Here is a 12,154-nt window from a genome sequence, read left to right as displayed (position 1 = left end):
CTCCTTGAATAATTAATATGCTGATCTGAAAAAAAACATATAATCACATTTTTGAAAAGGATGACAACATTCAAAAGTAACCTAAAAGTTATTTAAAAATTAGAAAAAGCTAACAAACAGGTGGACAAATTAAGCTGCTTTATCAATATATCCAAGAAAATAACCTATTGCAATAGTTAAACAATTTTATGGAAATCATATTTTCTTTATAGCCTGTCGGACAGACAGACTAACATAGATATAGAAAAGGTAAACAACGGTCAAAGGAATCTTTACTACAGCTGTCTATTTTACTGGAATAAGTGCAAATAACATTTTACCTCAATATATCTTAATAGCATGCCGAAGGCACGGGCTAAAAAAAACTAGTTTTAATCTTATGATTGTACATTTCTATATTCGTAGAAAACTGGATATAATACGATGCTAGACATAGTTTTTTCGTATTTATGAGAACCGGTTCCTGTCCACCGGATTCGAATGAATACGAGAAAATTTCTTTCTTTACTTCTTCTTAATTTTGAGATTTGTAACTGGACAAAGTGTCCGAAAAAGCAGCCATGTGACGTTATAAAAATGAGGGATTATCCATATCTTTCCCACTTCTCCTCTAATCTCCTGATTTTTGAGACACTTTGTCCAGTTACCGAGATTTATCCATTCTTTATAAAAGTGTTCGCCTTCGGCCCCTCGGGACTGACAAAGCTGGTTTTAATCTTTTATTTTAATTTCCGTGGCAAGCTGTTTAATACGTTGATAAATAACTATTCCATTATTACCCCAACCCCGATTAATTTACGCTGGATAAGAACCGGCATTTAGCCATACTGAAAAGAAGATTGACAATTTTCCACGCAAAATAAAATTAAACCCTGTTTTATGGGCTGTCAAAGTTGGATTTAATCTAATAATTTTACTATCTGCGGAAAACTTAAAGAAAATATTAATAACTTGTTTAATTATTTCAGATTAATGGTAGATTTGGTTGAATTTGCGTATCCTTGTTCAGTGTGCGGGGTAGGACTGGATATTTATAAAATATTTGTCTTTATGAATAGAGAACAATCAAATAATAAAACCTCAACCTTCTGTGATCACTCTCTAAACAAAGGTAAGGTTTATTTTGACATATTTAAAATTTTATAAATTTGTCACAAAAATAAATCAATTTTTAAAATACCAGACATGTTTTTTGTTCATTTTATTTAGCGGCAAATTCAGAGTTGCAAGATTGTGCCATCTATTTGTTTGGTTCCTTTGCTAAATTTTCCGCGGATTTTTAAAAGAAAAAGTATGTTATTAATTAACGATAACCATTGTTTAGTTTGTTTTGTAAAAAAAACTACGGGTTTCTGTAAGTATTTCATGTGTGAGTAATAGTTTCTCGAGATTTTATAAAGTATCTTCAATTGAAATTCTTTAAACCTATATGATTTTATAAAAGGTACAGCAAAATTTTAAATTAACATTTTAAAAAGTTGCTTAAATGAACTGAAAAAGCACCTTTAGGAAGTAATGTAAGACGGTCTCAGCGGGCCACCATAACTATTGCCGTCAATTAGTTTGGCAGCTAAAGTAAATGTGCTGATTAAATTTTTAGTCTATTATTGAGACTTTCTACTATATAATCTGGAAAATGGTTTGACAGGTATAGATTTCCAATTTTTGAATATTGAATTATTGTTTTAGAAGTTGGGCCACATTTACCTTGCTGGAAGCTGGCAACCTGGAGCTGAGGCCAACCTAACAAGTTAACCAAAGTGCCTTGCGGATAAAACTATCCTTCTATCTGATTTTTCTTGCACCAAAGACTGAAAGTAGATAAAAGTATCTTCCCAACATACAAATAGTTATGCCTAGAAGCTATGCACAGTGCACACACACCCTCCTAAATTAGGTGTGTGTATTTGTGTGTGTGTGTGTGTGTGTGTGTGAAGAAGCCCAAAAACGCAGCGGACAAAATGATTTTCTGCTGAGAGTAGAGAGCGAGAGCTCAAGGAGCTATATTATAACATTCTCTTTATTTCTTCCTTCTTTGCTGCAGCCCTCTCTCACTCTCTCTCTCTTTGTGTGTGTAACTAACTTATATAGTTTAGTACGGAGGTGATTGTCATTGCGTCAACTTATAGAGAAAGCAAAAACTTTCCTCACACACACAAAAGTCGCAGTTAATTTTAGCGACCACCACAGAAAAAAAAATTAGTTGAGAAAAAAAAACAATTATTCTTATATAATAGACATTTTATTTATATGAGTCATATGACTTTAAATTTACAGATATGTATCAGATGAAAAAATAGTGAAATGGAACAGTGATATTCATTTTAAAAAAGATAATTAAAACATTTTTTGGTAGAAAAAACTACAACTAAAAAATTAAGATGTCGCCGATAGTAGAAAAACCCATAATAAAGAATGGAACCACTAACAATGGTAAAGTTGAGCAGAATGGAGAAGCTGGAGGTAAGAATGGAGCCGCCACCAACGGTCAGAATGGAGACCTGGACCTCACAGAGAAGCTGTTGGATGGAGAGGGGGAGGAGTGGACCAGTGAGATCCCCCCGCCCCCGGATGGTGGATGGGGGTGGGTGGTTGTCTTTGCCTCATTTATGATTCACGTTATAGGTAACTTTAGTTTTATTATTTTGGGCAAAAATCACTACAGAAATTTCTTTTTAAAAACGTTTAGTATGTTTTCATACTTTTTATCTCGTTTTTTAATATTTTTTTTATCGCATCGTATTATAAACAGCTACCCTATTTTTACTTTTAATATTCTTGGAAAATTGTCTGTAATACGATGCTCTACATTGTTTTTCAGTATGGCTGAAAGTCGGTTTTAATCCAGAAGATATTAATCGGTTTTGAAGCCATACTGGAAAAGATTATTATTAATTCAATTATACAAAAATGTGACTAAGATATGTTTATCTTAAAAGTACACACATACAGCCGTTAGCTATAATCATTTATAGACAAAAAATAATCCTAATTGTATTTTTTGCCCACCCAGCTTTCTAATATCAAATGTATATATTGTCCTGAAACAGGCTTTTACCAGTTTTATTTTAACACAATCACTGTGGGCTACAATTGAATCAAGACAAAAGTAAGTGCCGAGCCCTGGGACCTATGTAGGGTGAAAATATACATAAATCCTTGATGATTCCATGTGGACACAAAATATTCTAGCGGGGTCTTTTGGTTTTTTTTCAATTTAAAGTTCTGAAAAAAAATTGAAAAAAATATGAAAATCTTTAATAAAAAACAAACAAAAAATAATGTTTAATATTTCTTTTTATTTAAAGATACAAACAACTTATATAAATACTATAAGCTTTAAAAAAATTACAATTTTCAAATTTAGACTTTCAATATAAAGATTTGTAGAAAAAACCTAACAACAAATTTTAACATATTTCTGATCAACATAGCAATAAAACGTCTTTTGCAAAATCTTTATCATCAAAAATAAATAGCACTTACTAAAGACTTTTTTTCATTTAAACTTATACTTTTCACATTAATTAACTTTAAAGATTGATTTTTTTAAAAAGAAAGGTTGCGTGATTTTTTTTATTCATAATTAATTGCCTAATTTTGAGATTCAGATAAAAATCTTTACTACTTTATATTAATGGATACTCTACTAGCAGCGGCTACGCCTCTAGAGGCATATAGGGACCCTTAGGTTTACAATTACAGTTTTTTTTAATGAAAAAGTTAAAAACATTTATTTTGGAGAGTTCATTCTCTTGGGATAGTGATGGTACCCTTCCCCAAAATAGTAATAAACCTTACCAGGACATATAAGAAGCTACCATGTAAAGGAGAACCATATTGGTTCAGTGGTTAGTGAGATCCCTTGGTGCACAAAGACTCACATAGAACGTGTTACTTTATTTTAAAGATACATATATACACAGAAACTCTACAATCAGAGTATGTCTGTTTGTTCATCCGTCTGTATAAAAACATTACAGAATATATTTATTTGGTACTAGCGGCTACGCCCCTAGAGGCCTTTAGGGGCACTTGAGAGGGGAAGAAGTGGTTGAATTCTACAACTAGATTTTTATTTTAGACTTAAAAAGAAAAAGTTATTTTTTGTGTGTGAAATGGGGTCCTTTTTTAGGGGTTGATTTCTCCTAAGATGGTGGAGGTACCCTCCCAAAATAAGTTATAAACTTTCCAAGAACCAATGAGAAGCTACATAGAAAAAAAAGAACCATTGATCATTGTTAATTACTATTCAGGGATCTAAAGGGATAAGACAATGACCGCTAAATTGATTTACATTCCCAAATATGATACATGGATAACCCTTCTGTATGTTTCAGTTAATGGTTGAAATGTTGGTCACTTAATTTAATAATCCAACCAAACAAAAATCGCAACAGGTCCACTAAGTAGTTAAGCCAACGAATAACAAATATATTTTATTAAATGGAAAAAGAACAATTTAATCATAATTCAAGATAAAAATTATTTTATCACTAGCGGTTTTGCCCCTAGAGGCATCTAGGGGCCCTTGATAAGTGGGGGGAAGTTGACCCCTCCCCTACTTTCAGTTTTAGTATGTAAAAGAAAAAGTTTTTTTTAAATGTTGGGTAGGAATTAATTTTTTCTAAACTCAAAACTTCTCAGGACCATGAAAAACTTGAACCAAGAAGAACTATATCAGTTAAGCGGTTACAAAGAATCTTCGGTACCGACAGACAACCTCACACACACACACACACACACACAAACAGACAGACACAGAAACTGTTACTTTTATATAAGGATTAATAGACACTAAACTACTCCTTAATATGTTGATCCTATATCAGTCTAAAAGATAGGTCAGTAAAGAAGAACCAAATTGGTCCAGCGGTTAGCAAGAACTTCAGGCACAGACAGAAAAAAACACACGGACATCCTATCTTTTTTATACAGGGATATACCTTTTAAACGGTAGGAAAATTTTTTTTTTCCAGATGATATTTCTCTCCCTGCTTTAAAGCACTATTTATGATACAAAATAGATTGATGTCTGTTTGTCCATCTTTCTGATGCTAGAACTGATATCGTTCTTTTTTTACTTTACTATGTAGCTTCTCATTGGTCCTTGGTAGGTTTATAACTTTTTTGAGAAAGAGAAGAGAAATCGCCCCTTAAAAAAGGACCACAACACACAAAAAAAACTTTTTCTTTTTGAGCCTAAAATAAAAATATAGTTGTTGAATTCAACCCCTGCTTCACCTCTTAAGTGCCCCTATAGGCCTCTAAGGGCGTAGCCGCTTTAGCAAAATAAATATATTCTGTATTGTTTTTATACAGACCGATGAACAAACAGACATACTCTGATTGTAGTGTTTCTGTGTATATATGTATCTTTATAATAACAGGTTCTATGTGAGTCTTTGTGAACTATGGTTCTCCTTTACATGGTTGCTTTTCATATGTCCTGGTAAGGTTTATAACTATTTTAGGAAAGGGTACCACCACTATCCCAAGAGAATGAACTCTCCAAAATAAATGTTTTTGACTTATTCATTAAAAAAACTGTAATTGTAAGGGGGGTTCAACTTCCCCCCCAACCCAAGGGCCTCATATGCCTCTAGAGGCGTAGCCGCTGCTAGAAGATTATCCATTAATATAAAGTAGTAAAGATTTTTATCTGAATCTCAAAATTAGGCAATTAATTATGAATAAAAAAATCACGCAACCTTTCTTTTTAAAAAAATCAATCTTTAAAGTTAAATAATGTGAAAAGTATAAGTTTAAATGAAAAAAAGTCTTTAGTAAGTGCTATTTATTTTTGATGATAAAGATTTTGCAAAAGACGTTTTATTGCTATGTTGATCAGAAATATGTTAGAATTTGTTGTTAGGTTTTTTCTACAAATCTTTATATTGAAAGTCTAAATTTGAAAATTGTAATTTTTTTAAAGCTTATAGTATTTATATAAGTTGTTTGTATCTTTAAATAAAGAAAAACATTACAAATCAACTTTTGTTTGTTTTTTATTCAAGATTTTCAAATTTTTTTCAATTTTTTTTCAGAACTTTAAATTGAAAAAAAACCAAAAGACCCCGCTAAAATATTTTGTGTCCACATGGAATCATCAAGGATTTATGTATATTTTCACCCTACATAGGTCCCAGGGCTCGGCACTTACTTTTGTCTTGATTCAATTGTAGCCCACAGTGCAATGCTTTATCATCCAGCCGTTTCGCAGACAAAAAAAATTAACTATTTTTTTCAGCAGGGAAAGGTATATTGTTTCCAGTATGGCTTCGATGTCGATTAATATTAGCTGAATTAGAACCGGTTCTCAGCCACACTGAAAAATCATGTATAGCATCGTATTACTGACAATTTTCCACGCACATTAAAATAAAAACATAAAATAAATATCAGAATAATTTTGTCTAAAAGAAGCGAAACAACACTAAATATAATTAAAGTTTGAATAAAAAGCAAGGAACTTATTCGATCAAAAATCTATTGGCACAACCAGTAAATAAAAGGACCAATTTTATGTTTTGGTATTTCTCTGCACGTGGGGAGAAGAAAAATAACAAAACTGTGTAATTAAGATAAGAATAGTTATTTCTCGTATCGTATTATAAACGGCTTTCCGCGGATATAGAATGTACAATTATAAGATTAAAACTAGTTTTTTTAGCCCCGTGGTGCCGAAGGCACCGGCTAAAAAAACTAGTTTTAATCTTATGATTGTACATTTCTATATTCGTAGAAAACTGGATATAATACGATGCTAGACATAGTTTTTTCGTATGGATGAGAACCGGTTCCTATCCACCGGATTCGAATGAATACGAGAAAACAATTATTCTACTTATATTGACGGAGTGACGGAAAAACAGACTTACTGAAGCTTCGCTACAAATAAAATCAGTCAGTTTGTATGAACTTCTAATGATATGTTTTGAATTATTAATGTGGAGCAAACAAAATATATAATAAAAGATGTTTTTCATTATCCAATGTTAGACATTGATGAAAATATAATCAAATGTTTTTTAATATAATTTAGTACTTTTAAGTTTTAAAGTTTATAGAAAAAATAGTCGAAGTTATTCTATTCAATATGAGCGAAGCTTTTTGAACTCATAAAACGCGCGCTGTTTGGACAGAAGCGTCTGGAGAAAAGTTAGTTTGCCATTAAAAATGATTCTCAATAAAACAAAAAGATTAATTTTTGGCGATGGGTACAATAGCAACTTTGTAAATCAACTTTTTAAAGGAAGAATCAAATGAAAAAAAGTTTATCTGTTTACTACCTGTGTCGTATTTGAACAAGAAATGTATAATTATATCCAACAGACAGACGTTCAATATGATATTTTAAGTAGCTTCACAGCTGTAAACATGAAATGGAATTTTTTTTATAAGATTTTTAATTTATCATTAAAAGGATTTTTATAATCCTTTAAATATAAAACTTTTCCTAAATAAAAATATTTTTTTTTACAAGTAGCACTCTAATATCACGTTCATAACATTTTAATGAATAAAGGCAAAAAAAAAATTAAAATCATTAAATACTTTAAATAAGTTTTAACCAGAATGTAAGCATATTGATCTTTTATTTAAAAAAAAAATTGACTAAAAATCCCGTTAGAACGCTGACTTGAATATAATTTTAGAAAGTCAAAGTTTTAGGTCGCTTTACATAACTTACTTAGCTACAAACAGACGAACGTTTGGATATAAATATTATGTTCAAAGAGTAGCTGCGCTTAAAAAACAATTAAGAATAAATAAGAGTGGTGTTTTCATTACATCACAAATATACAAATAAAATGCTAATGATGGGTTAAAAAGGTATAAAAAACAGCAAAATAGAAATTATTATAAATATAAGGAGACCTTTTCTAAGACAGGCATTTATTTAGGATTGACGTTTTTTAGATAATTAACCGAATTAACATAGAATTAAGTTTCTTTTTAGTTAGTTTTCTTTTGACAAAATCTTTTCATAACACTTCCAATGAGCTCTGAAATTTTTAATTAGAGAAGAAAAATGATATTTTATCTAGAAACTTGTAAAGATTTATTTTCAATATTTTGTATTTTTGTGTTTTTAATGATGGTAAAAATTCTAATTAAAGAAGAACTATTTTTTTAATAAAAAAAGACACTAAATTGACTAACACCGTTTATTATACCAATTTAATTTATGAAAGAAGATTAAAATGCAAATAAATTTCAAGTCCGGGATGGAGAGGACATAAACAATTAAATTTTACCACATTTTACTCATTTGAGATGGATGAATGGTTAATAAATCTTCTATTGTTCTATTTCTGTATACTTAAGTCTAGTTAATTATTGTACGTTTGTTGTACGTATAAGGTAGAAAAATACCTATAAAGTGAAATATGAATTGTAGAGTACCTACGCAGCCCAAAAGATCTTTAAATAGTTTGAAAAATGGGTCAAAATTAAAACTAACATGCAAATGCAAGGAACAACTGTACATGAATAGTCACGAATATTTCAACAATTTTTTAGGGTATTTCAATGTTACATCTCAAAAGCATTCGTTTTTTTTATCAATTACTTTTTCATTTATAATAAAGATTTATTTGAAGAATATGCATTGTTTTGACAAAAAAGACTAAATCAAAGAAAATGATGATTTTTCTCACTTATTTTAGATTTTGTTAAGATAATTAATCTTTTAATAGAAAAGCCCTGTCGGTTCAGTGGTTACCGAGATATTAAGCTTGAGATAGATGCTCAAACAGAAAGACAGACAAACGGATATAAAGACACATAAAAGAAAGACAGACGGACAGAAAGAAGTACAGACTTTGTTTACTTTCCCTGGCTCTACTTAATATTATACAGTGTGTTTTTTTATGAGAACTTTTTTGAAAGCAATTTTACCCCACTTATAGTTATCAGAATTTAATGATTAATGGCTTATTTTCTTCGTTTTTACAGGCAATTAATAGAACAACAACAAAAATATTTCAGTTTTTATTTAAAAAGTACAGTAAAATCTAAAATTCAAAACTTAGGTGTCAACATCTAAAAATGGTTTTAGCGCATTTTTCTTATGCTCAAATAATCAACCTTTTGCAAGAAGGGCTGCTAAACACTTCAAAGTTGAGATATAGAGCTAAAAATGTATACAGATACTATTAAGGACATGTACTAGAACATATCAAAGTTTGAAGGTCATATCTCAACCAGGGAGGGATTACTGGCCCCCCAAAGTCGACTACAGAAAATCCATTTTTTTAAGAAAAATGCGCTAAAACCATTTTTATATGTTGACACCTAAGTTTTGAAATTTAGATTTTACTGTACTTTTTAAATAAAAACTGAAATATTTTTTTGGTGTTCTATTAATTACCTTAAAAAACGAAGAAAATAAGCCATTAATCATTAAATTCTGATAACTATAAGTGGGGTAAAATTGCTTTCATAAAAGTTCTCATAAAAAAACACACTGTATTATAGATATATTTCCCCTACTTGTAAGCACACCCATATCTAAGATGGCAAACCCAGTATTAAATAAGTATTGACATGTGTACTAATTTATAATGTGCTTACTGTTTGCTAGTAGTATGTAGGACATTAACCTCTTTTTATCTCGACTTGTTGCTGCACCACTAGCCTATAAAGCAATGTTCTTACTTATCCACCAATTATCTAATTCTACAAAAGAGGTTATTTTCTTAGCGGATGAATATATATTTATATTGCCCAAAGAATTTTCACTTAAGATCTTTGAATGTAACCTATCTTTGCCCAAAAATATACCCTGAACCAAAAATATTTTTGTATTAAAAAACATGTATTTAAAAAAAATATAATTATATTATTATAATAATAGTTATCAGATGTCAAACTTAGCAGTCAAGAACAAAATGATATAAAATGAAAATAAATATCCAGAATTATTATATTTTTTTTGTGGTTTTATTATTTGATTTAAAATCATTTTAAAAACAAAAGTACATAAAAACATATATCTACAATCATAATATTGATTAAAATTATTTATTTGATTTAAGAAACAAAATATTTATTTTGTAGTGCAAATGTGAAACAAAAAGCTTTGTATTTATATTTAAAACAAAGATGACAACATCCATAAGTAGCTAAGCATAAAAAATTATGGATATACATACGGACAAAGTTAGTTATAGAGCAGATGTTAGGTTGTTATAACAAAAGTTAGAGAGAGACAAAAGCATCACCGACAGATGGACAAAATATTTTATAGACTAGATGCGCCGCATATGTCATAAGAATTTTAAATGAAAAATTCAGCTCTCTTTCCTTAAAAGCAACTGAGAAAATCAAATTTCCTCCATGGCGTTACGGACTAAGTTCCTGACAGACGGACATATTGTATTCTTTAGTTTACTTCTGAAAGAGTACTATATTTGTTTTTATCTATCCTGATCTATTTTAATCATTATAAGTTTGTTATAAGGAAGGGAAATATTAAAATTTATCTATTTTTCAGCTGATGGAATAACCTATTCATTTGGAATCTTCATGACCGAGCTTATTGATGAATTTAAAGCTGCCCGAGGAGAATCTGGGCTTATTCCTTCCATTCTTGTGGGTGTTACTCTTGGATCAGGTAATTACTCTTCTAATTGTTACTCACTGGCAAAATATAGTTGCTGGTTGTCTTTTGTGTATGCTTGTTTATAGTTACGCTATATGCTTATTAGGTATCAATTGCAGTAATTGGCATAAATGTTAAGAATCTGCTGCCACTTCTTCTATTAAAGTTAAAGAATGCAGGGAACAGGGGCTAAATACATCAACACGTCGGAAATATTAACACAGTCAAGTCACTACAAAAAAGTAGATTGTAATTTGCTAGCAGACGAAAAAGGTTCTCACCGCTGGAACCAGATAGTTGTCAATGTTATCCATCTATACATATTCCATATCGTTTATTCTTCTTTTATTCTTAATGTAGGTACTCTATGGTTCGTCTGAAACTGCTTATTATAGTTACTCTATGCGTTTTGATTTATGTTTACATTTTTAATAAGATGCTTCTAAATCTATGGCTCATTCTTAGTTGAGTAAATCTCTTTTGTGTAAATGTGTAAAAAGTGAGTTAATGAGTAGCTTTACATAATTATTAATTACATACTTTTATATTAGTTTCTTTATATATTTTTAATTTATACATGTATGTAATAGCAATCTTGATAACTTTATATTCCTACAATAAAGAACTCCTTACGGAAATATATTCTCAATTATTGTAGGTAAATCAAATTATATTTGTTGGATATACATACTTTAGGATATAGGACAACGGAATATTATTCAAGTTTCAATTTAAAAGGTCATACTTAACACCTATAAAAATGAAATTATTTTAGAACATTGACTTGCGGAAAAATTTGCTTTGATTTATCTCCCCCATAAGTTTTCCCCTCTAACCTTGTGGGTAAAGGTGTACACCCAGTTATGCACTATCTTGTTGTTTGTATTACACCCCCTAAAGTTTCCGCAACCACCTTCGCAAAACCCTTTGCACGCCAATTTGTGACCACATTGTCTTATCCCAATATCCCTGGATATCAAATTATTAGTTTTGTGTGGCTATATTGTTTGTTTAATAAGATAAATATATATTATACATGGTAGCAGTCATACACTGTATATTTTAGAAATAATTATCAAAAATACCTTTATGGCAAAGAAACCAAATCCTGTAATAGTTATTTCTCGCATCGTATTATAAACGGCTCTCCGCGGATATAGAAAGTACAATTATGAGATTAAAACTAGTTTTTTTAACCCCGAGGTGCCGAAGGCACCGGCTAAAAAACTGGTTTTAATCTTATGATTGTACATTTCTATATTCGTAGAAAGCTGGATATAATACGATGCTAGACATAGTTTTTTCGTATGGATGAGAACCGGTTCCTATCCACCGGATTCGAATGAATACGAGAAAATTTCCTATCCTATCTTAGATTATTTCATGGGATTTAACTGTAAGTATATCTACATTGACTTTTAATGACTTTAAAACTGTTAAAATGTAAGTAAAGTAAATATCTAATTTTTAAAACATTTTGAGTACGTACCTGGGAGGGGGATGTAGTTCAAAATGATCCATTAAAGTGTTCAGTCCTAATAGCTT

General features: G+C 30.3%; 1 protein-coding gene across 1 annotated transcript in view; it reads left to right on the top strand.

The window, feature by feature from the left end:
- Window positions 1-966: 966 nt before the first annotated feature.
- The window catches only part of LOC145333979 (putative monocarboxylate transporter 5), a 69,718-nt gene continuing 58,530 nt past the window's right edge, over window positions 967-12,154 (top strand). The window contains exons 1-3 of the mRNA XM_080179248.1: window positions 967-1,111; window positions 1,690-2,625; window positions 10,502-10,621. Of these exons, the coding sequence (XP_080035374.1) occupies window positions 2,382-2,625; window positions 10,502-10,621 (364 nt within the window). The 5' untranslated portion in view covers window positions 967-1,111; window positions 1,690-2,381. The remainder of the gene's footprint in view (window positions 1,112-1,689; window positions 2,626-10,501; window positions 10,622-12,154) is intronic.

The sequence above is a fragment of the Acartia tonsa genome, chromosome 2, assembly GCF_053477335.1.
Source record: "Acartia tonsa isolate MP-2025a chromosome 2, ASM5347733v1, whole genome shotgun sequence".
Classification (NCBI taxonomy): domain Eukaryota; kingdom Metazoa; phylum Arthropoda; class Copepoda; order Calanoida; family Acartiidae; genus Acartia; species Acartia tonsa.
The sequence above is the reverse complement of the archived record's forward strand: the minus strand, read 5'-3'. Positions and strand labels throughout refer to the sequence as shown.